The 25612-nt window shown below is 36.5% G+C and overlaps 1 protein-coding gene across 3 annotated transcripts in view; it reads right to left on the bottom strand.

The window, feature by feature from the left end:
* XPO4 (exportin 4) overlaps positions 1-25612 on the bottom strand; it is a 125840-nt gene that overhangs the window by 78216 nt on the left and 22012 nt on the right. The window contains exons 2-5 of one of the 3 annotated variants that reach the window (XM_070577837.1): positions 18372-18477; positions 12484-12654; positions 12233-12374; positions 8276-8414 (exon numbers count right to left, since the gene is read on the bottom strand). In XM_070577837.1, coding sequence (XP_070433938.1) covers positions 8276-8414; positions 12233-12327 — 234 coding nt within the window. In that variant the 5' untranslated portion in view covers positions 12328-12374; positions 12484-12654; positions 18372-18477. The remainder of the gene's footprint in view (positions 1-8275; positions 8415-12232; positions 12375-12483; positions 12655-18371; positions 18478-25612) is intronic. The other 2 variants (XM_070577836.1, XM_070577834.1) reach the window with 2 other exon arrangements.

Raw genomic sequence — 25612 nt, forward strand, 5'->3', positions numbered from 1 at the left:
CACAACTAAATTAATGATTGAAACACATACTCACAATAAAGCTTTATTTTTATGTGAAATAAACATTTCCTAAGATTACATGCGTTGTGTTTTATGGTCCAAATATGAAAAAACGACTGAAGGAAAGGAGTAGGAGCAACAAAAGGGGAGAGCCTTTTTGAGGCTACTACTGCTCAGAAAAAGGAAGGATTTTAAAAGTAAGTTTTATTTAGCTACAACCTTCATCAGACAAACAAGGAGCCCTCAGTAGGACAGGACTGCTTTTGAGATGTAGCAATAAAGACATTCCTCTGCAACAGAAAACTTCCACACTAATGAAGTACAAATTCACCCAGAAAAGAAAGTACAGTCTTAATATAAGAAAATTAAACAAACTGCATTCTTATTATATTTTTTAACTTTTTCTTCCTACAAAAATATCTTCATCTCAGAAAAACTAGAAAGTAAGAAAAGCACAAAGAAAAAATTGCCCACAATCCTACTATCCAGAGGTTATTTCTGTACCATTTGTTTACAGCTTTCCAGTTTTTAAATGTATAGTTAAACATTATTAATAATGTCACTATTAACCCATATGTATTGTTTTGTAATCTTTTTCCACTTTAGACTTATGAAATAAAAAGACAAATTTTTAAAAACAGGTGTGTTCTTACTAATTTACCATTCAAACACTTAAGAAAGACATAAAAATAAATTATGCAGCATGGTTAGAGGTATTACCGGAAATCAAATATTCTGGTTTTCACCTATCTAAAATTACCAGCTTTCAAAGAACTAATTTTCATCATTAAAAGACACCAAACAGTTTAACTGCTCCTTAATTTGGAAGCCCTGTAAGGATCTGAGTACAGCATCATAAACATTAATTACACGACACTACTATGGCTCAAAGGTGCCATATTAATGAACTTCCTGGAGAATGAAGAATAATTAAGCACCGATTGTACATTAAGAGAGCAAAGCACTTCTACACTTATCAACAAATATTTTTCCCTATTCATGGAGGAATTAAACATATCACATGTGTCTAAGACTCATTTCCCAACATGTTTACTTATTTTCAGTATTTAATTATCAACTAAATCTCATTAAAATAAAGTTACTCTCACGGTAGGTGCATTGTGTGGTAATGAAGACAGCTGGGGAAGCAAGCCAAAAGTGAAATCCTAAGGGAGAAAAGAAGACAGCTCCTTTTGAGGACAGAAAATGGATGAATGGGGGGGGAGGGAAGGCATCAAATCTGCCAATGAGAGATCACAAGTTTTGTTTTTCTTACCCTTGTAAAAGGTTCCTGTCTGCTTGCTTCAGATTTTTAGGTCTCAATGGTCATCCCAAGTGCACTACCTCTTAACTCCCCCTCTAGTGATCAGCACCTTCAAGGGCTGCCTCTCTGCCCTTTGTCACAGTCAGGGCTAGATGTCATTTCTGTACTAGAGACAGTGACTCTGATACTTAAAAGGGCCAAAAACAAAAGCTGTTGCAAATAATTTAGAGTGATGAATTTCAATGAAATAAGGTCACAGTTGACTGATTGATAAGCAGTATACTATGAGACCATATTAAAATTAACAAGTATTAGACTAGCATAAATCTTAGACTAATACAAGGCTAACACAGCAACGCTTCATTTACCCAAGATTATAATTAAGTCATAATATCTGTTAATTTTCCAAATGTAGCAAGCAAACTTTTTTAATTCAAGTATAGCTGATACACAATATTATATTAGTTTCAGGTGTACAATATAGTGATTCGAAATTTATATGCAGACAAACACTTTTAATGAAATTTACTGCACGTAATTTTTCCAAAAGAATTCTTTCTAAGGCAATTATTTTATATGATGATGTAATAAAGTGAATACTTGGAATCCATTAAAATGCACAGGGCTTTCCACCCCGTGACAAAGTGGCCCCAGAGCCCAGTGCGCTGATTTACACTCCGTAGTGTTTCTCAATCCCTTGTTGGTGTCTATCACTCACTGCTGCTGACAATGTGACCAGCACACTAACAAGCAGTTCTAAATTGACAATTTTCATTGTCAGTAAGTTAGAAACCAAATAACAAAATTTATTAAGACTATATCCAAATTAAATTCTAAATAAAAACACTCTGTGGGACTCTTTCAGGAGTCCAGTACAAGAATCTTACTGTTTCAACAAAGGAGTCAGAAAATCTGGGTTCTAACAGTCCAAGATTTACCACTTCAAGTAACTGAGGGCATGTCACTTCATCTATCTTGGCCTCAGTCGCCTCATCTATAAAAAAGGGTTACTATCCTCTGCCCCACCTAATTCACACGATTGGCCTAAGGTTCAAATTAGATAGTGCAGGTAAAAGTACTATGTAAATGTAGCACCTGATGATAAGGTAAAGTGGCAACAGTATTTTTACCATTATCATAAAAAATAACCATTTATTTTGGCTTTTTTGGTCCTACTTCTTGACTGTTATCTACATTCCACCAAATTAAAATTACAAGATGTTATCGATTAAAAAAAGAAAGACATAGCTAAAGCAATATAGTAGATGCTAAGTAAATGTCAGTTGGATGAATGAATCAACATTTACCTCTATGCCTAACACTCTATTAACACAAGGGAAGGCAGAAAATTAATATATGATGTGTTGCTTATCTTTTTAGCTGCTGATAAATTTCAAAGAGAAAATTTTAAGGTGTAAAACAAGTAGATGAAATTCAACGAGGTCTCAAGGTTATGAAAGAGTCTAATGTTTTCTTTCATTAAAGTACTAAAAATTTACAAGTTAATTCACTGGCTAACAACTCAAGTAACTGTTGTCTTCACATTCAAAGCCTTACAGCAGCATTCTCATTTCTAATAAAAGCCATTAATTTCATGATAGTGAAAAAATACCCTTCAGAGACAGCTTGCCTTACTCACCAGCTTACTGTCACAAGCACAAGATACTCAAACACTAACTCCAGCTGACAAAATAAAATACTCTTGTTCAGAGAGACGATTGTCTCTTATAATAGCCTGGCTCTTACCCCAGGAGCTTTATTACCAGGAATAAACTTTATGAAAGGTTGCCATACATAAAGCAGACTTCCAGCTGCTCTTCTAAGCAAACATCAATGAGACTTGTGATAAGAGAGATTAAGTTGGCTATCACATCCAGGGACACCACTGCTGTAGACAAGTGAATTTCTCACCCACTTCTCTCTAGCACAGCAAAGAGGAAGAAAGGAGGCTTAAATGTTAAACAGCTTTAAAAGCGATTTAACATATACCTACTACTTTCAAAGGGAATAGAACAAAAATGAAATAGATTAAAAACTTAGCTTAAATATTAATTTAAAATAAAATTTAGCTCCTTTCCTTAGGAAATAAAGTCTCCATATCTATCCCTCTCAAATTAGTCGAGAGTGAGTCCGACACTATACAAACGGAGACAACGTAACCACAGCAACCTTTATAACCACAGAAGAAAAACAGCCTGTCCGCAAAGACAGGCATGAAATGACATAGTATTTAATAATCATACAGGCATAATTACTCTAAGAATACATCACGACACACGAAAAACTTTATTATATCTAAATAATATAATCTCCTTAGGAAATATTTTATGAACTAGATATTTTTCCATAAAACTACTTGTAAAGAACTAAGACTGTTAGATACTTCTTAAAGCAGTTAAAGGAAAGGTAATATGTTGGTTATAGTTTTTTTAAATATACAAGCAATTAGTATTCTTTCATGGAAAACAGTATAAATATTTTCTTGATTTTCAATACTTAAAACATTATTTGATAGAACAAGATAAAATTTAATAGTCTATGTTCCAAGATTCTATAAATAAAGGGATGTGTGTGGCCGGCCTGTGGCTGAGTGGTTAAGTTTGCGCACTCCACTTTGGCTGCCCAGGGTTTCCTGGTTCAGATCCTGGGCACAGAAATGGCATTGCTCATCAAGGCATGCTGTGTCAGTGTCCCACATAGCAGAACCAGAAGGACCCACAACCAGAATATACAACTATGTACTAGGGGCTTTGGGGGAAGAAAAAAAAGGATGTAAGACCACAAGAGAGATAAAACAAACACTTGGTGAATGCTTACTAACTGCACTTAACGTCCTCTGTCCTCCTCTGGGCGGCCCCAGAAACGAACATTATCACATTTATTTTACATATTAGAAAATTAAGGCCTAAAGAAGCTAAATAATTTATTCAAGTTAGATAGGTAATAAATGGCAGAGCTGGGGTTTAAACCAAAGTGTGAATCCAAAATCAAAATCAGTGTTGTGTTATATTACATTGCACCTCAACTTATTTAAACACGTACATTAGACTGGTACAAGAGGATGGACCACCAAAAATACACTCTTAGAAAGGGACGGGCCTGTCGGTGGTGCAGGGGTTAAGTGCGCATGTTCTGCTTTGGCAGCCTGGGGTTCACCAGTTCAGATCCCAGGTGTGGACACGGCACTGCTTGGCAAGCCATGCTGTGGTAGGCGTCCCACATACAAAGTAGAGGAAGACAGGCACGTATGTTAGCTCAGGGCCAGTCTTCCTCAGCAAAAAGAGGAGGATTGGCAGCAGTTAGCTCAGGGCTAATCTTCCTCAAAAACAAAACAAAAAAAAAAAGAAAGAAAGGGAAGAGGGAAAGCCAGACTACATACAGTTTCTAGCCAAAAAGAAGGTTGATGGAAGCAGCATTCTAGAAGAGATGTGAGGGGAAAGTTAGTTACCTAACTTAATTCATGAGGTCAGCCGTTTCTTTCATCTACAGAAAACCATCAATTATCTCATTTCAAATAAAAATCACCTTTGTAAAGAAAGTTTCTAGCCAACATTATATCAATGTCCTGATTTCATCATTCTACTTTGTTATCAGTTCTAAATCTCTCTGCCACTGCTATCCATGTCCCTGAGACTAAGAAAACCTTAAGTAGGGGCCAGCCCCGTGGCACCATGGTTAAGTTCACATGTTCCGCTTCAGCAGCCCGGGGTTCACTGGTTCAGATCCCGAGTGCAGACCTACGCACCGCTTGTCAAGCCATGCTGTGGTGGCGTCAAACATAAAATAGAGAAAGATGGGCATGGATGTTAGCTCAGGACCAGTTCTCCTCAGCAAAAAGAGGAGAATTGGTGGCAGATGTTAGCTCAGGGCTAATCTTCCTCAAAAAAAGTGAAAACAAAATCTTAAGTAAATTCTTAAGCCACTCCCACAAATTCTTAACAGTCTTGAGAGGAAGATAAAGAGAAAAGAAGATACAGTAAAACGTTTTACTGGTCTGTAACCTTATTTTTTCAGACCTGCTGAATGAGCTGGTTTCAAACTGCTGGGCAAGGCTAAACAGGGATGGCCACAGGGTGGGCATTCAACTTGCAAAACAATTGTAGGAATTTTTCCTAAGTTTAATGTTTTCAGTGTACTCACCACAATAAACTCATCCAGCAATCTTGAAATTAAATTCTACCTCTCACTACTGACTTCCTACTACTATAGAAGTTTTTAATCCTGTTAGTAGAAATTCAACTTAAAAATAATCTTTGTTTTGGGAAAAAACATTAAGATATAAAATTTATCCACTATTCTCAAAGTGTATACACTGTGAATAGAGCAAAATCTTCTCTAATTAAACAGCCACTCTGTTCCAATCATTCTCAGAACATCAGTTATTTCTGTGGCTCAAAAAAATCCAATAGCCATGTTGCACTGGGACTACTTTTTGTGGTGGGTCAAATTCCCCAAGTGGAAAGGAGGTGGACAACACAACTCCTGAGTATGTGCTCATTCCTGAGAGAGGCAAGGGACTCTTGATCCTTTGCCTTCAGCATCCAGTTGCCAAGAAGATACTTGTGGGGGATGAGGACAAGCCGGAGAAATTCTACCTTAACACTGAAATCCCAGCCAACGTGATCACCAAACTAACACGGAAAAAGGCATTAGTCATAAACATACAGATCCCAGAGTTATTGGTTAAATTCCTAAAGTTTAAATCCTGGTCAAATGCAAAAAGCTGGACTCCTTTACTGCAGATTGTCAAATGAAACAATATGACTTTAAGTAGAATCTAAAATATGAAGAGTAACTTGATTCAGGGCAGTAGGGGCTAGGATAATAGCTCCAAGTAGAAGCCTCAGTTCCAGAGCTGTTTCTTACTAGTTCTGGCTAGTTACATCCACCACTTGCTCTTCCTCTGAAGATCAATGACCTTGGACTGCACGCAAGGCCATTAGCTAGGCAGCAAACGCTAACAAAAACCCATGCAAATAAGATTACCATGATACAACTAATGCAGGCAACTGGGAAGCATCAGCACCTCAAGAGCAAAGCCCTGCACAGAAACGGAGTCTACCCACAGGGACAGTCTGATTAATTAAAAGAGCAATATAAGCAAAAAGAAGCTTCATTTTTATCTAAAAATCATTTTTATCTAAAAAGTTTTAAATGGAATCTCACTTGAGGGCTATTTTTAAAAGAGCCTCTCACTACATAAAACAAAGCCAAAATGACTTCTAAAACATAATTATTCAACCACACACATTTCTGAAGTTGTTAGTTTTATATAAACAATTAAATTGTACAACACTATGAAGTGAAAAGGATATAAAATTAGACTTTTGTATTATCAAAGTCTCTAGAAGTACACTGTCTAATACAGTTGCCACTAACTACATGTGGCTATTTGAATTTAAATTAATTAAATATAAATAAAATGAAAAATTCAATTCCTCAGTCACATCAGCCATATTTCAAATGCTCAAAAGCCACATGTGGCTCGTGTAGTGACTACACATTGCAGAGTATAGATATAGAACATTCGCATCAACACAGAAAGTTCTATTGCACAATGTTACTCTTAAAGAAATCTGCCACAAAAATGGCATAGAACACAATATCCACACAATCAAAAATCAAAATAGAAATAGAAATGTTCTGTATCTTGACTGTAGTGGTGGTTCACTCGTATACATAATGTCAAAACTCACCGAAGTGTACATTTTCGATGGCTATAGTAATGTATGTAAATTATTCCTCAATAAAGTTGATAAGGAAAAAAAGAATAAACATCTGACCACCGATGAATTCCAAAGTAAAAAACAAAAAATACTCAGAGTGTGTATAGGAAGTTCCAAAGTCCTGACAACTTGATTCCATATTCCTTCAGCTGAGACCCTGGTACATCAGTCTGGGGTGTCCCAGCAAGAGTGGAGGGCAGATGGCTACAGCAGGGAGGTAAGTGCACATCTGCCTACGGTCAGAGGTGAGGGAAGCAGAGATCCAAGACACTGTGGAAAGTATGGGACATTGTATGCAGCCCTCCTAAAGTGGACTACCACATCCTAACCTCAAACCAGCCAATAAAGTACACAAATTTTTTAAATTCCACCACTCACTGGGGGGCCACTGAAGATGTCAAGTAATTCGTACAGAGTTGTAAGGTGTACAGCCTCACAAAGATCTCCTTAAAATGATTAAAGAAACTGGGAAAGAGAAAAAACCATGCAAAATATTTAAAGATTTAATTGCCGAGAATCAGAAGAGCCAGGTATTACCAATCCCAATTCTACACGAGTTAACTATCAGTCAGCTGATAAAAGTCAATAGTTCTAAGTTAGGATCACAGCTGGTCATTAACACCAACTCCACCTCCTCCTGCCTCTAACAGAGTGGCTACAAACAAGCAGTCACTCTAGGCACAACCAGCTCTCCAAAAGGAGACAGAAGACTGAAAGAGGAAGGAAAACAACAGCAACAGTCAGGCTCCCCTTCCCGGAGGAACTCAGTCAAGAACAACGGTTCTCAAATTTGTTCAGGCGACAGCAACACCTGGTAGTCATGACATGCCAAGATCTATTAGTATAACAACATTTAATAACTTTTATGTTAGATATTTTATTCAAGCATTTCTATTATCACTAGTAGTTGTCAAAAGATTACTAAAAATTAGGGAAAATGTTCAATATATGGGAAATGGTTAAGAATATTACGGTATATTAGCTTATAATATTTTACACCATTAAATATGATTAGGAACACTGACGATTATGAACATTATGATGATTACGAACACTATGGCAACATGAAAAACAGAATCAAATGAAAAAGCAAAGTACACTGTATCTATAGTATGTACACATATAAAAAAGGACTAAAAGAAAACATAAATCAAAATTGCTTGATTTCTTAGACTGTGCATTTTTTCTCTTATGTAGATATCCATTACTGTTGCTATAATGGTACTTGTGTAGTACAAAATAAAAATTTTAAATATTTATAAACACAAAGAGTTAACACACTTACCACAGTGGGATTGCCACTACTTATCAACTGGCTGACTTCATGAAAAATGCTTTTGCAGTCAATTGATTTATCTAATGATCCTCGTTTTACAATTACTGCTACTGCTAACAGAATCTGTTCCCGAACATACTTTTGGAGGCTGTAAAACATAAAAACCATTGTGAAAACTTTTACATAAATCTAATATAAAAATACTCCAAAATTTCTCACTATGCCTGAAGCTACTAATAACACTGCTGACATCCGAGAGCAGTATAGCCTACTGGTTATGCACAGACTTCAAAGCCAAAAGACCTGGGTTCTAATCCGCGCTCCATTATTTTCTGGCCATGTAACCCTGGGCAACACAATTAACACTCAGAGCCTCAGCTTTCTCATCTGGGAAATGGGGATAACAGTAACAGAGTTGTTACAAGGATTAAATGTTCTTAAAACCGTGCCTAGTGCATACTAAGCACTATAAAAGTGTCAGCTGCTTCAGGCAGCGTTCAATAGTCAGTCAGTTCACTAAGAGCCAGATTAAGATTCTACCAATTAAGAGAGAAATTCTGATCTAATATCCATATCCAACCAATAGTAAAATTCATTCCCTTTAATGTGAAAAGGTAACATGCTGGCTATCCAAGATACAACATTACAGAAACACATAAATTCTAAAAAAAACTTTTTAAATTTTCCTATCTAAGCAGCACCACTCCCAAGTGGAGGCATTCCACAAAGCCCATTAGACCACAATGGCATAGAGATTTAAGTGCCTTTTCACAACTGCCTCTTAAAGGTAAGGCTCAGAAAACATAACTCTGAACTTTATAATCTGGCCTCTAAAACGCCATAAGGATATGACAACCATGTGCCCTTGGGATAAAACCCAAATTCTTTAACATGGCTTATAAGCAGTGGGACCTATCCCAGCTCTCCTGGGACACTGCCAATTTACCTGTTGTCCAACATAATTATTAAACAGCGATTTCTTTTACTCTGAAAAGTGCCCCTGTTTGGACATAAATGATACGGTCACCCACTTCTAAGGCCCTTCATGGCCAGGTCCCTGCTCCCCTCTCTAATCTCACCCCTTCCAAGTACACTCAAAAGTACAGACATACTGAACTTCTTTCAGTGCCCGGCACAATGCTCATGCAGTTCCAGGCCTCTGAACTATGCCCTCTTCTAAGCCTGTGATGCCACTTTCTCCAGAAAGCATTCCCGGACAGCTCCTCTACACATGGCCGGTCACTGCTAAGGAGGGCTCCCTCCACACCTCACATAACATAAAGCATCTGTTACTATGAGTTTAACCTGATCTCCCAGACTGGCTGCCAGGCTGAGCACACTATTGTAGTCCCACAGTAAAGTACACTGCTTGCCACATAACAGGCATTTATCAGACATGTATACAAACGAACAAACATACCTCCCTGAATCAAGACAGAAGTGACAAACATTCCTTTGAAACATACACACATGAAGCATTCATTAAGAAAATAAATGCAGAGAGATCCTATTATGCACGAGAATATGAGTCGACCAAAGGGAATCTGTGCACTTTTGGGGGAATAACAGTTTCAAACACACTAACTACTATTAGGAAATACACACAAAGCTGAATACTACTACTAGAAATGTAAGTAAAGCTAGTTTTAAATATCTCTATTGGCAAGAATTATAAATTACTAAGAAAATAAATAATAATAGCTAACATTGAGTGCCTATGATATGCAAGACTTTACATAAAATAACTTCACAAAAATTAATACATTCCATCCTCACAAAAATCTTTTGAGTAAGTACTCAACCACTATGCTAAACTGCCTCTTTAAAAAAGTGTACCCTGCCTTTCACCTTATGCAAATTTTATCTCAATTAGGAGGAAAACAGAAAAAAGAAAGAATTCTGTGAACGCAATGGAAGCACACAACATTACGTATGTACTATTCTATACTCCATAACCCGTAGCATTCCACCTAGGCAGTATACCACAAAGTTTTAACTTGACTCTAATCTATACTGTAGGACACGCTACAAGATAAAAATGTCTGTCGTGAAAGACAAAAAAGGGGAGAATTACTCTAGATTAAAAGAGACTAAAGAGACATGACAAGTAAATACAATGTGTAATCTATGGTTAAATCCTGGATCAAAAAAATAACCTATAAAGGAGGAAAAGGATATAAATAACATTATTCAGACAACTTGGGAAATGAGAACACGGAATCAGAATTATATTAGATAATATAAATGCCAATCATAAATACCAAGGGGATTGAGATTATGCTCTTAGGAGAGACATGCTGAAGTACTTAAGGATGAAGTGTCATGATTTCTGTGGCACACTTCAGCTGGTTCAGGGGAAAATACATGCATATATATATATATATATGAGAAATCAAATATGACAAAATGTTAACTGAGCCTCTACTAGGGAAAGGATATGTGTGTGTTCACTGTACTATTCTTTCAACTTTGCTGAAAGTTTTTTACTTTTTTCAAAATAAGAGTTTGGGAGAAAATACATAAGTGAAATATTTCGATGTGGAACCCACAATCAACTCTAAAATAGCTTCTGAACTAAAAAAAATTATTCCAGGGTGAGATTATTTTGGATAATATAAGAGATCACACATGCACACAATCAAAATCTGTCACATATTTAAGTCTACCAAAGCTCTCCCGATTTTCAGTGGTCCCCATTTTGGGGGGTGGGGGGGAAACTGTGATAAATGAGCAGCTCTAGGGCAAGCCAGTATCACACCCAAAAGGCCTCATCAAATACCAAATTGAAATTTAAATAAAGAAAACCAGCATGAAGGAGAAGAGAAAGGTGTGAGACTGGGCAGGTTTTCCTTATTCTGTTAAAACCGGAAAAAATAAGCCATACGCTCCCCGTATATGCAGTCATCTAGAGGACACACTATCCCTTAAACCTGTAATGCTAATAGGTTTAAGCAAACCATGGTTTCTTCCTCTCGTGCATTTTTCTACATGTAAAGCAGTTAGCAATTAACTGAGTGCTAAAGTCACACCAGTAATTATTATTAAACATTATGAACTCAGAGACTGCTAAGTGAAGAGTCAGTAGGAACAAAGGGCTGACAGTATGCTCTAAATTATTTTTAAAGTGTTGTGCATGTTGATTGCCATTAATCAATATTCCTAATTACCAGCATTTCCGATTGCATAATAAACACTTTCTTCACTGAACTGGAAATGAACATCTACGCAAAAAGTACTGAATTGCACCAAGAGCACACATACAATGTACTTCTTCTTCTTCAAAGAAGACTTGGTGTTTGGGGGGCTTTAAATTGTAAATGAATTTCTCTCAAAACTTGTGTGGCTGATAATTTCCCTCATTTTTTAAAAAAAAAATCATACAAGCAATAAATGCACACAATCTCATAAAACGTTCAAACAATATACTGTGCATAATATAAAAAGAAAATTCATTCACTCCATGCCTCAAACCGAATCCCTTCTCCAAAGGAAACTGTCAAAGAATTTGGTGCTTTTTCTTCTGCAGCCTTTTTACTACGCATTTCTATGTAATACCTGGTTTGTTAATAGTATCTGATTTCCCCCCACCCTGTCTCGGGATATTCACTTGTGTCTTATCATACTTACCTAGCACCAAAAGAAGAACAAGTATAAAGGATTTTTCACTGAGTCCAAGATCAACTTTTATTTATAACCCAAATCTTCAGAACTTAACAACAACAAAACTTAACATCCAGCACGATCTTTTCAAAGAAACAAAACCTAGTATTATAAGCTTAAATAAAAAGTATTATTTAAGTACCAAAACAACCTACAATCGTGTGTATGAATCTTGAAAATATGACCCCACAGACCTTAACCATAAACACCTATCATTAAAAAATGAAGAAAAAACGCAAACAAAAAACGCTCAAAAAGGAGCAGCTCAGCAGAAGTATTTCAGCAGCCACTCCTCCAGGTACTTACTTAGGCCTCTGTAAGACATAGGTTAAAAGGAATGTTCTCAGGGACTCGATGCTACCTTTCTCCAAGAGAATCCACTCTCGGACAACTGCTTCCATTATGGCTGTGGCAGCTTGAAAGAGGACATAGTCCACTTTACTTGTTTCTGAGGAGAAAATTAGAAACTTTTTTAAACAGTAGCTCATCTTCCCTTGAACATTTTGCATTTATTAATTTTAAAACGGAACTTTTCAGACAAGGAATAAGATGGTTACCTGTTCTTTTTTTTATCCAGTGACCTTGCTCTAGCACCACAAAGAGGTTAGTTCCTCTCAGAAGACACCTCAGGCAGGTGGCAGCTAATCACCGATCACAATTTTCACAAACTTTCCTCACCTCTCTTCAACTGTTACTTCCAAAGCATGAAGAACTAAAAAATAACACAGCTTTAAAAAAATAAAAATAAAAATATAAAGCTATCAGAAAATTTCCTAAGAGATTCTCACCCTGTGCAAAATAGAACTTTGTATCTGCAAAATATCTTCATAAACTAGTCTTTGAACATTACTATTTGTGATGAGCCATGCTGTTAAAATATTTCAGTTTGTTAAGTAATTAAGCTTTCAGCAGTATGACTCATCTCCAATAGCAAGTTCAGAAATAAACACAATCGCATCCAGGTTATTTTTCTCAAAATGTTAAAAAAATAAAAAAGAGTCACATTTACACAAGGTGAGAAGTTCTTGTAAATTTTCTGATTGCAATACTGATCAAACTGAGTAAAATCCCAAAGCTACACTTAGAAAGATCCAGCCTTAACTGGCAAGTTATAGTATCTGAACTAAAAACTGAATCAGGAGGGGGAAAGAATAGAAAATTAACATATCTAAGAAATACTTTATATTAATTTTCTATTTTTTCTTTTATTCACCAATACCACTACAATCAGTTTCCAAACAGCATTACCAAAAGGGAGAAACAGTCAAAACAAAGTCAAGAAAAAGCAGAAGTTTTCCAAAGCTCTAAAAATAACCATCATGCGAATCCATGAAAAGTCTGTGGTTAGACTCCAGATTATTTGCCAAGATCACTAGACATGAGTATCTGAAAGTTGTGAGAAATCAGCTCTAGGCATAGAATGGCACCTTCAAGAATTTATCAGAAGAGCATGAAGATATCGTCAAGTACATCATTTTCTTTCCTATTCAAGCTCAGGTCATTTAAAAATCTTACAAATGATCTTCACACAATTAACTATAAAATTGTGTGAGAAAAAGGCATACCCTACATAAATTTCTTTCACACTAGATTACTACATAGGAATTTTGAACATACCAAAGCTAGTAAGAGGAACCAATTTGGACCTTTATTTTTTTAAAGTCTCATTATTCCATGCTATCTTAACATGAATTCTAATTAAGATGATAAGCAGAACTCACAAAAATTTAGAAATCTTAAAATATAATCAATAATTGAAGCGACAGCTTCCAAAAATGTAAACCTATTATAAAAAGATGTGCTCAAAGTTCTAAAAGAAAAAAAATAAGTGAATTTATTCAAAGAGGATTTGAAACAGAAACCAGCTATATCTACTCAGATCACTTGATGAGAAACATGATACGCTCCATAAAGGTAATTCAAATAATCTCTGATTATAAACCTCATCTTGAAAGAAAATGATGGTTGTGTGCCTATCTTCATTTTCTATTGCAATGGTAAAAATTTTAAGGACAAGAAACCTGAAATCCTTAACCATGGATTTTAACAAGGAAGCAAAATCTTAAGGACTCAACAGAATTTTAGAAACAGAACTCCAAAGATCATCTAGTTCAATTCCTGCATTTTACAGTCGAAGAAACTGATGCACCAAGAGATTAAGAGAGGAAATTCAAGATCACATGGCTGGCAAATGTTCCTTGAGCAATACTAATCCACCCCTAAATGCATATGCCAATGAAGATAAGACCAAACAAGCCCCTTCTGCTTTTCATGAGCAGTCAAACATGCGTTTTTCTAATTATTTGTGCTTACACCCTAGGCTTTTTTTCAGGGTGGGGGGAAGCGCCATAATTACAGAAGGTGAGTGACATTCAAAAGATTTCCAGGGGCCGGCTCCACAGCCGAGTGGTTAAGTTCATGCGTTCCGCTGCGGCGGCCCAGGGTTCGGATCCTGGGCGCGGACATGGCACCCCTCGTCAGGCCACGTTGAGGTGGCATCCCACATCTCACAACTAGAAGGACCTGCAACTAAGATATACAACTGTGTACAGGGGCGCTTTGGGGAGATAAAGCAGGAAAAAAAAAAAAAGAAAGATTGGCAACAGTTGTTAGCCCAGGTGCCAATCTTTAAAAAAAAAAAAAGATTTCCAGGTAACTCTTTTTCGTAGATACCTCTGCTGTACGGTATTAAATGAAAACCTCTAAATTACTACTCCCATAAGAATGGAGGAATCTGAAAAAAAAGAAACCCAAATTCCAAATTTGAAAGATGGAATTTTCCTAACCTAATAAACTACACTTTCTCATAAAAACTGTTATTAGCCTTCATACACTGCACTTATATATAAATGTGCAAAAAATGCTAGGAGGAACTGTAGACGCCTACCAGCAGAAGATGAGTTATGACTTCACATGGACACAGGAGCCTTACTCTTGCCCTGTGCTGTAAAGATACTTGAAATTGCAAGGTCTTCGCGAAAAACTTACAATTCATCTAGAATTTCTAATACTTTTAGGATGATCTTCCACTGACTGGGACACTGTCTACATGATAAATTATTTTAGGCTACTTTAGCAGGAAGCTTTCACTTCCTACCAAGGAAACTTTCTTTTATAATAATTACGTAAATAAAATTCATTTGTATCTTAGCCATCTGAATGAAACCAGACACAGAGCCCTGAAGACAAAATTAAAGTGAAGTAAATAATAAGAGAAGAGAAGCACTACATTCTGATCAAAAAAATATTTTTTAAAGAAAAATAAAACCCTAGTAGTAGTCAAGCCCCAAAAGTTCAGCTACTACAATCACCTCCTTGGCCTTAAAGATTTCTGCCCAAAGCAGGCAATCTGAGTTCCAAAGGCTGACTAATGATGCCTAGGTACACCAATAAGTCTCAGGTCTCATTTTGTTTTGTTCCAGCTACTACTGAGATAAGAAATTAAAGAAATCCATTTCTCCCTGAGAGAAGGACAAAAGAATGCTAAAGTTAGCTCCAGAAATGTTGAACGAATCCCTGTTTGGGGATATTTCTTCATAAGAACAGAACTCAGGTTTTTTAAAGGAACATCTGACCCTACAAAACTAGTAAAATCCTAAGTGCCAAAGACTTCTGAGGTGAAGAAGTCTACAAGTGCTCTTCTGACAAAACGCACAAGCATGCAACATGCACACGCGCACATGTGCACACACAGAAAAGTGCAAAAAAATTAAAACTAGAATGAAAACAGAAGGATAAGAAGAGAAAGAAATGAGCAAAAATAAGAAACATAATAAAACTTAAGTTAGAAGTGGGAAGGAAGAATTTATGAGACCAGAAAAGGGAAGCATCAAAGAGAAAGTCTCCCCCTTATTAGAATATATTACCCAGACGTTCTATAAAAATGATATGTAATCCCTGAATAAGAACGTGAAAATTCTGAATTGCGATTGACTGCCACTTGTATGAGAAGTCTTCTTAGAGGAATTAACCCTTCTGTGCCGGTGGCAACCGAATAAGGAGTTAAAAGATTTTCTGTGAAGTTCAGGTGTAAACATTAATGTAACACAGGACTTTGCAGTACATTAATGATTATGCTTGTAATACACGCACTCGACCTTTTAAATAATTAATGTCTCAAAACCCAAAGTGATTTTAGAAGCACAGCTGGAACTACCAATACTATCCTTTAGAAATTTTTATCAGGAAAACAAAAGTATCCCAAAACAAGCTCAAATCATAACAAAGCAATAGCACTTCATAAAATATACAAACTCTAAAAAGGAAGAGTGGTATAAACAAATACACTCTAATAAAATACTTAGAACTTAGATCAACTGTTCCCCACTAGTACAGAATGACAACTGAATTACAGTAGAAAGTTAGATGAAACAAAGATGGAACCCTAATTCATGTAGGTAAGGCATACGCCACAAAAATCAGACTCAAATTATTTCAGGTTACTAGTTTAACACAACGGTTTTCTAAATCTATTAACACTGAGCAATTTCAAAGCAGTAAGGGTGAAGCAAGCGTCCCTTAAATTCTTAATACTAATGTTTAGTTTTGCTTCTTTTAATTTAACATTGAATTAAATATTCTCTACAGGCATAAATTTTCTTAGTGCCAGAAACCAATTCACCCAAGTATAAAATCTGACCATTCAAAAAAAAAAAAATTCAAAACTGCCTCATTTAGAATTTAAAAGGTGGTTATTAAAACTGTTCCTGGGGGCTGGCCCGGTGGTGCAGTGGTTAAATTTGCACGTTCCGCTTCAGCAACCTGGGGTTTGCCAGTTCGGATCCCCGGTGTGGACATGGCACCTCTTAGCAAGCCATGCTGTTACCACGTATACCACGTATAAAGTAGAGGAAGATGGGCAGGGATGTTAGCTCAGGGCCAGTCTTCCTCAGCAAAAAGAGGAGGATTGGCAGCAGATGTTAGCTCAGGGCTAATCGTCCTCAAAAAAAAAAAAACCTGTTCCTGAATGAGACAGTCACCTTCACGACCACTGCTAGCTCCCTGCAAACAGAACAGACCATTTTTTAAGCTTATCATACTTTTAAAAAGCTATTTGATAGGGCCAGCCCCATGGCATAGTGGTTAAGTTCAGCATGTTCCAATTTGGCAGCCTGGGTTGGCAGGTTGGGATCCCAGGTGTGGACCTACACTGCTCATCAGCCACACTGTGGCAGTGACCCACATATAAAGTAGAGGAAGATGGCACAGATGTTAGCTCAGGGCTAATCTTCCTCAAGTAAAATTTTTAAAAAGCTATTTGGAATCAGGCAATGGGGGTCATGACATTTACCTTACTGTTCACAAAGTGCTTCTATATGTTACTACACTTGCATCTCACAACTTAAGATAGCCAAGTCCATTAAGGAAAATGGCATCATTATTTCCATTTCACAGATGACAAAAGGCTCAGAGAGGTTAAGTGACTTCCTCAAGGGGCATCATGCATCAGGCACCACTGGCGACCGGATCTCCTAGTTCCTACATCAGTGCTCTTTCTACTCCAGTCTGACAACTCTCATCTCTAAGTCCTTACATATAAAGCATTTTGAACATGTAACTTTAATTTGTAGGTGGTTTTGATCTAGAAACCAGAGTACCAGTGGCTAACATAAGTCTTACTAAAAGCACAAGAATAAAAGGTCAGGTATTTTAATTCCTAATACTCAACTAACCAATTCTGTGGTCATGGATAACTCAGGCTTTCAGAGTCTTAAATATGGATTACAAAAAATGGCTCCAATTAAGAGAAACAGCCAACAATAATCAGATTATAAAACAACAATGACCAATGAAAATTTTCTATTATTGAAAAATATCGAAGAAACAGAAGACTCTCTCTCTATGCATATATATGTCTCAGAAAATGTCATCTTTGGACAAGAGTTACAACTTCTGTGATTATTTTTAAAGGAAAGAGATCATTTCTGTACATGTGTCAGATATAAGGTACTCATTACACATTTTTTATAAGAGTAAACATCAAGATATACAGTGATAACCTACACAGAACTGATATTATTTGCTAAGTAAGCTGAGTACAAACTATATGGCAAAAAAACCTAAAAGAAAGAAATTGTGGAAATCTCCAAAAATATTCTTAATTTTAAAACACTGAGATAAGACATATTGTACATTTCCTATAATAAATTAAATCGCACTTGAAAACAACTGAAAAATATTAGATTTTTTTTCCCTCACCATTACCAGCTTTCATATTGTGGTCAATAATAGAATAAATTATTGAACACTCTATTTAGGGGGAAAACATCCAAAGTGAAAACAAAGTTTTTTGTCCAGCTTTACGGAATATCTTTAAAGACACTTCAGCAGAATGATTATTAATGGAAAATTATAACTGTACGAACCTGCTTATTTTAAAATCAATTTAAAATATTAGAAAAACTAGATTTGACTATGCAAAAATACTTTTAAAGTGACTACTTACCCAAAATATGCTTGCAAACTGCAAATGGTGATTTTGATTTCCTAAATGATAAGAATATGTGCTCTGCATGCTGGCGTTGTTCATTATTGACCATGGAAGGTGGTGCCTTGAGAGTTAAAAAACAAAAACAGAGTACACTGGTTTAATAAGAAAGCTTGAACAATAGCAATCCTTTTACCCACAACAAGAGAAAATACTTTCACTTCTGGGGGTAGGGCATAGGCAATGGGAAGACAAATTTTTGTGTAAATTTTTTTAGGAACTATAGCATAAAACTTTATAATAAATATTTATAATATAGTTTCAAGAAAAAAGAAGAAATTCTGGCAAGGTTTGGGTCAGAATACTTTAAAGTTGTCTACATTTTAGAAAGATTGATACTTATCTAATATTTTTTGTTTTTTGGGTTTTTTTTAAAGATTGGCACCTGAGCTCACATCTGTTGCTAATCTTCTTTTTTTTTCCCCTTCTTCTCCCCAAAGCCCCCCCAGTACATAGTTGTATATTTTAGTTGTAGGTCCTTCTGGTTCTGCTATGTGGGACGACATCTCAACATGGCTTGATGAGCGGTGCTAGGTCCGTGCCCCAGGATCTGAACTGGCGCAACTCTGGGCCATGGAAGCAGAGTGTGCAAACTTAATCACTCAGCCATGGGGCCAGCCCCTGCATTTTTTTTAACATAGCTAACTTATTGCCTTTTATTCCAACATATACCACTCTAACTAACTTGACCAAATTCACATAATTTCTAAATTCTTCAGCACTGGTCAAACAGTCTAAAGTTACTAAAAATTGGTTTCTAAAGAAGTAGTCAGATAATTCTACCTCAAGTTTTCTAAAATCATCATTAAACCAGAAAAATTAGAGAACAGTAAAGTTTGAAATTTATGGAACTCCTATCTGAATAATAAACTAATCAGCCAGAAAAGCCAGACTTTTATCTTAACAAAAACAGCTTCTAAAGTCTATCCATGTTTTTAAATTCCATTTTGTTCTAACAATCTTTCATCTAAAGATAATACTCTTCTGAACCAGACCCACCTAAAACATACATTCCCAACATATGGTTTGGTTACATGTGACCTACTGAGACCTATCTTAAGAGAAGGGAAAGAGACTGCTTGTGTAGCCAAGCAATCAAAATACAGAATTCTCAATTTGGGAGGAGAGAGTAAGGGTAGATAATAGAACAATAAGCCTTTGTTACTGTAATCAATATAAAGTAGAGAAATCATAAATTCAACTATATTCAAAGAATCTGGAAGATGAAAGATTTTGAAACCAAGTATATTAGATCAATATTCTTTACAAACTACATCAATTATACATTACTAACTCTAATTTCAGTTAAAACAGTTAAAAAATATGAACATCCAAGAGAAATGAACTAACTTTGACACTCCGGCCTAAAGAAATTCTTACAATGAGCACTGAAGCCAGCTCAGACTACTATTCCTAATGATATAGCACCCTCTACAGCTCTCTAGATAAAAAGGAAAACACTTCCATTAAAGAATTGTGTTAAATTCTTTAATACATTTTTAAAAATGGATTTATTAATAAAATACTGTGAACAGCTAACTATGCTAAATATAAATATTTTTGTCCTTTCATTTGCAAATTCTTCAATCCCACCACTTCATGCCCTAATTCAACAAGTTGAGTTTGTGTTTTTACAAGATACTTCATCACTAATACCTGCTGACTACAACCTGAGTACACAGCATATTAGTAAACACCACTACCACATCCTATACTGTGATGAAGACAAATTGACTATGGATTACCCAGAGAATTTCTGAATCATACACTCTTTCTCCAGGAATCATACATTCTTGAAAAGCACTACACATGCATAATTTTGCAAATTAACAAGCTAGTTATTCTACAAACCAAAACAGTTCCTAAAGCTGATGATCTTTGGATACCCTGATATCCGCACACTTAATAAAATCTAGATCTGAATATAATTTTAATATAACAAAAAACGATATTCCATTTAAAATATCAGATTTCATAAATAATAAATTATAATCTAAAAATTAGTTTATATTAATCACCTGGTTGAACATTATCATACAAACAATAAAATCATTAAGTCAATACATTAAATAGCAATATGGTATTCACTTTAGTTTCCCAAAACCAAAACTTTAAATTCTTTCTTCTTGAAAATGACTGGGCAATGGTTTCCCAATAGCAAATTATCTGCATCAGAAAGTCCTCAGGAACTTTTTTGTAAAAAAAACAGACTTCCAGCGCTGAAAGATTCAACAAGCTGGGAGTCAAAAACCAAAAATACGTATTTTTCCCTTAAAGTTCTCCAAGTAGCAATGACCTATAAAACCTTTACGTGTCAAACTCCTTCCTCTTCAGAAATCAGAACTCAGCTTTCAAAACCCTGCTTTAGCGCCCCCTTCATCAGCCTTTCCTGACCCTCCTCCTGTGGGCCTGAGCACAAATGGGGTCTCTATCCCACCTCACACGACGCACCACTTACCCAGCTTATCACAATGTAGTGTAAGGATTTATTTGCTCCTCTTTCCTTTTCTCTATTAGTTTGTTGTTGTTGTTGTTGTTGTTGTTTGAGGAAGATTAGCCCTGAGCTAATAACATCTGCCGCCAATCCTCTTCTTTTTGCTGAGGAAGACTGGCCCTGAGCTAACATGCGTGCCCATCTTCCTCTACTTTATATGTGGGACACCTACCACAGCATGGTGTGCCAAGCAGTGCCATGTCCACACCCGGGGTCCAAACCGGCAAACCCCTGGCCGCCGAAGCGGAACATGCGATCTTAACTGCTGCACCACCGGGCTTGCCCCTCTCTATTAGTTTTTGACACCAGGGGCTTTATTTTACTCATCTCTAAATTCCTAGGGCTTAGCACATATAAAAGAGAGAAGCAATAATAATAATATCAACAACTAACAGTTACTGAGTAACTCAGCATTGCAAGACATTATTTTCCATAGATAGATAGACGGATACAATCTCATTAATTCTAACAACCACCCTACGAGGTAGGTCTTATTATCCCCATTTTACAGATGAGGAAACTGAGGAATGGAGTTATGCTCAAGGTCAAGTAGGAAGCAGAGGTGGAAACTGACCCTGGGGCCCTAACTCTTTAACAGAAACTACCCTTAGGTGGCTCCACATTATGTAAAACTCATCATGCTTAACGCTCAGGGGGGTAGAAAGGAAGCAAATCTCCCCTTAAAAGTCTTCCCCTAGGGGCCAGGCCAGTGGCACAGTGGTTGGGTTCACACATTGCACTTCGGTGACCCGGGGTTTGCCAGTTGAGATCCCGGGTGCGAACCTACACATCGCTTGTCAAGCCATGCTGTGGTGGGCATCCCACATAAAAAGTAGAGGAAGATGGGCACGGATGTTAGCTCAGGGCCAATTTTCCTCAAAAAAAAAGCACTTCCTCTAGACCCAGTATAGACATTAGTGTTTTATATAACCTGTGAAGTTTCAGTAAAGAAATAATAAAGAAGTCTTTTTGTATTGCCTGTTTATATTCTCTCATTGTCACTAATAATGAAAGCTTTAAAAGAGCTCACACTGCATAGAAGAATCAAATGAATCAGAGGAGCCAGAAGCAACAGGAGGTGGTAGGAGAGAACAGTGACGGTGAGAAAGGAACGAGCAGGAGACCAATTCCAGGTACTTCAGGAAAATAAAGGCAAGGATAGGGCAAGCTTGAAAGATGTTTTAAGCAGTCATACAAGCAGAAGACATGAGGCTCACAAATTCCTAACTCAGTATAGTGGTGTTTCTGGCCCTACCATTCACCACGCCACTGGCCTAACCCAGCCACCTTCAATTTACAATACTCTCCAAGAAACAGCATTAGTAGCTCAGAGCCCAGAGAATCTAAAGTGGGAACTCTGGAGATTATTTACTGATGAATGGATTAAATGACATATTTAATGAGTTTTTAGTAGAGAGAGAGAGAGAGTGTGTGTGTGTGAGTATGAGTGTGTGTGTGTGTGTGTGAGAGAGAGAGAGATCAAGAGAACCAAAGTTCCTAAATAATTTCTATTCAAAAGTACTTACTGAGGGCTGACTATATGCCAAGCACCATGCCAGAAGCAAGGGATACAAAAGTGAGGAAAACAGTCCCTGCCCTTACAGAGTTCTGAATATATTAGAAAAAACAGTAATCAAATAGTCACACAAATAATTTTAACAGTCTATAATTTCTGCCTCTATTAACTGCATTCTGGCTTCTTCCCCCTTCGTGCTACTAAACTTGTCCTCAAAAAGTCAGGAATCTGGGGCCAGCCCCACGGCTGAGTGGTTAAAGTTCTGCATGCTCCACTCTGGTGGCCCAGGTTCACAGGTCCGGATCCCAGGTGCAGACCTGCTCCACTCATCAGCCATGCTGTGGAGGCATCCCACATACAAAGTAGAGGAAGACTGGTATAGGTGTTAGCTCAGGACTTAAAAAAAAAAGTCAGGAATCTCAATTGTCAAATCTTATGGAACCTTTAGATTCCTTCTCTCCCTAGGCAGCTATAATGATAACTTTTATTGCTGTTGTTAACAACAACAATAGCACCATTTATTTGCCATGCAGAGTGCTAAATACTTTACGTTACATTCTCTCATTTAATCCTAGCAAAATCCCTGCAGTAGGAATTATTTCCTCTTTTACATACAGAGAAACCGAGATTCAGAGATTGTCACATGCCCAAGATCACAAAGTTAACAAGTATCACAACCAGAATTTGGTCTTAAGTCTGTGAGACATCAAAGCCCATGATTTGAAATTCTTTTAAGTATTATTGTTGAGGATACATAGTTGGGTAAACTACTCTCTCTCAGATAGTTACTAGAGAAATCTGAATACTAATATTTTTGGCTTACTATAAATATCATTATTTATAAGACCATGAAAAAACAAAAGTAAGGATATCAGAATCAGATTGAAAAATCATGCACGACTTGTAGACAGGAAATAAGCTACAAAAATAGAAAAGAAAACTTGTTTTGAAGTCATGCCATAGAGCTCATATTAAGGATTTTCTTAGCTCTAATTCCTCACTCATCTTTTAGAGCATGGTTTAGTGTTCAACTTAAAAAATCAGAGATGTAGCACCCAAAAACCATGTATACAGTAGTCTTTGATTCATTCACTGAAGAGTTTAGATAAGATTTTGCTCAAGTTTCAGTTTTCCCTCTTTAATCATTCCTTAGACCTTTGGAACTTACCACTGCTCCTATCTAAATTTAAATCCATAACACAAAATGATACTTTGTTACTTTAAATTTATCATACTAATATTTCATAATATTCCATGAAGAGTAAATTCCAGATCCTGGATCTTTCCAGCTTAACAAATTTGAGAGATACTGCCCTTGTAATTTATCTCGTGATTCCCTAGCATATATCCCAAAGCTGTCCTTTCAAGTTTGTTTTCCTCCGAAACCTCTTACCTCATTTTGACATCCATCACTCCTTTCTCTCAGGAAATGACCTTATTTTTACTTTCTAAAAGTAAAAGCCTTCCTGTATGATGAGCTCCTTTATGTGTCTTCCTTTTCAAAATCTCTCTTCATCCCAATGTTCTCTTCCTATCACCTTCCCCAATTTCTTACAAAATATTCCCTCCCTATAACTTTCTCTTAGATCTGAGTCCTCCTCCCCTCCCCTTTCCCCCCCACTTCCCTTGCCCTCAATTGAGCACCCCTCCCTCTCCTACACATACCTCATTTCCTTCCTCATCTCTTCTCACTCTCTATCTTATCTTAAAGTTACCCTTAGCAGTGGCTCCCTTCTTTCTGCTTACAAACAGGTCTATCCTATCTTAAAAATCCCTTTAAACATTCTTTCAGTTGCTTTAATTAAAAGAACAGGAGTTCAAATCAGAAAGACTTCGTTTCTAATCCCATCTCTGCAGTATAGTTGGGAAACGTTGGGCAAGGATACATCTCTGCACGTCAGGGTCCCCATCTAATGATGCTAATGAAAGCATGTCATAATTCATAAGAGAATTGCAGTTAAAAATGTATATACATAGGTCTCCCAAAATTAACCTACAATAATTAATACAATTCCAATTTTAATCTCAATAAGGTTCATCTCAGAAGAAGACAAGGTGATCCTAACATATGTAAGAGAAAGGCCAAAAAGAGTCAAATTAATTTGGAAAAAGGGACTTTGAGGGCATTATACTAAGTGAAATGAGTCAGACAGTGAAAAACAAATACTATGTGATCTCTCTTATATGTGGAAGCTAAAAACAAAAACGAGTTCCTCAGATACAAAGAACAGATTGGGGGGGGGGTGAGGTGGTGACAAGCAAAGGTACAAAGGTCCAGTTATAAAATAAATAAGTCATGGGATGTAATGTACAGCATGGTAACTATGGTTAAAATGCTGTATTGCATATTTGAAAATTGCTGAGAGAGTAAATCTTGAAAAGTTCTCATCACAAGAAAAATTTTAACTATATATGGTGACAGATAACTAGACTTGTGATTATTTCACAATATATACAAATACAGAATCATGATGTTGTAAATCTGAAAATAATATAATGTTATATGTCAATTATATCTTAATAAATAAGTAAATTACACTTTAAGGTTAAAAAAAAACAAGGGCAGGCCCAGTCACATAGTAGTTAAGCTGGCACACTCCGCTTCAGCAGCCTGGGGTTCACAGGTTTGGATCCTGGGTGTGGACCTATACACCGCTCATCAAGCCATGGTATGGCAGCATCCCACATATAAAATAGAGGGAGACTGGCACAGATCTTATCTCAGGGCTAACCTTTCTCAAGCAACAAAAGAGGAACAGTGGCAAGAGATGTTAGCTCAGGGTGACACACACACACACAAAAAGATTTAAAAGTGAAAAGCAAAACTTTAAAAAACTATTAACAAAACATTAAGAAGAAAATATAGCAGAATATGTCAGAGTAGCATTTTTTAAACAATAAAGGCACAAATCCTTTTTTAAAATTAATAAATTCAAGTATATTAAAATTATAACCTTCTAAACTTAGCCATAAATGATAGACTAGTTACAGATTAGAAGCGAAAAACTGCATTGCATATAATTAACAAAGGATTAATATTCAGAACATAAAAACTCCCACAAAAGAGTAAGAAAAAGACAACTTATAGCAGAAACTGACAGCTACCTCCTCAATCTTCACCTTCCACTCCTTCCTTAGTAATAGAACACAAACGTGATGTACCCAGCCAAATGGCATCTCCCAGCCCCC

This window comes from Equus przewalskii, chromosome 16 (genome assembly GCF_037783145.1).
Source record: "Equus przewalskii isolate Varuska chromosome 16, EquPr2, whole genome shotgun sequence".
Lineage (NCBI taxonomy): Eukaryota > Metazoa > Chordata > Mammalia > Perissodactyla > Equidae > Equus > Equus przewalskii.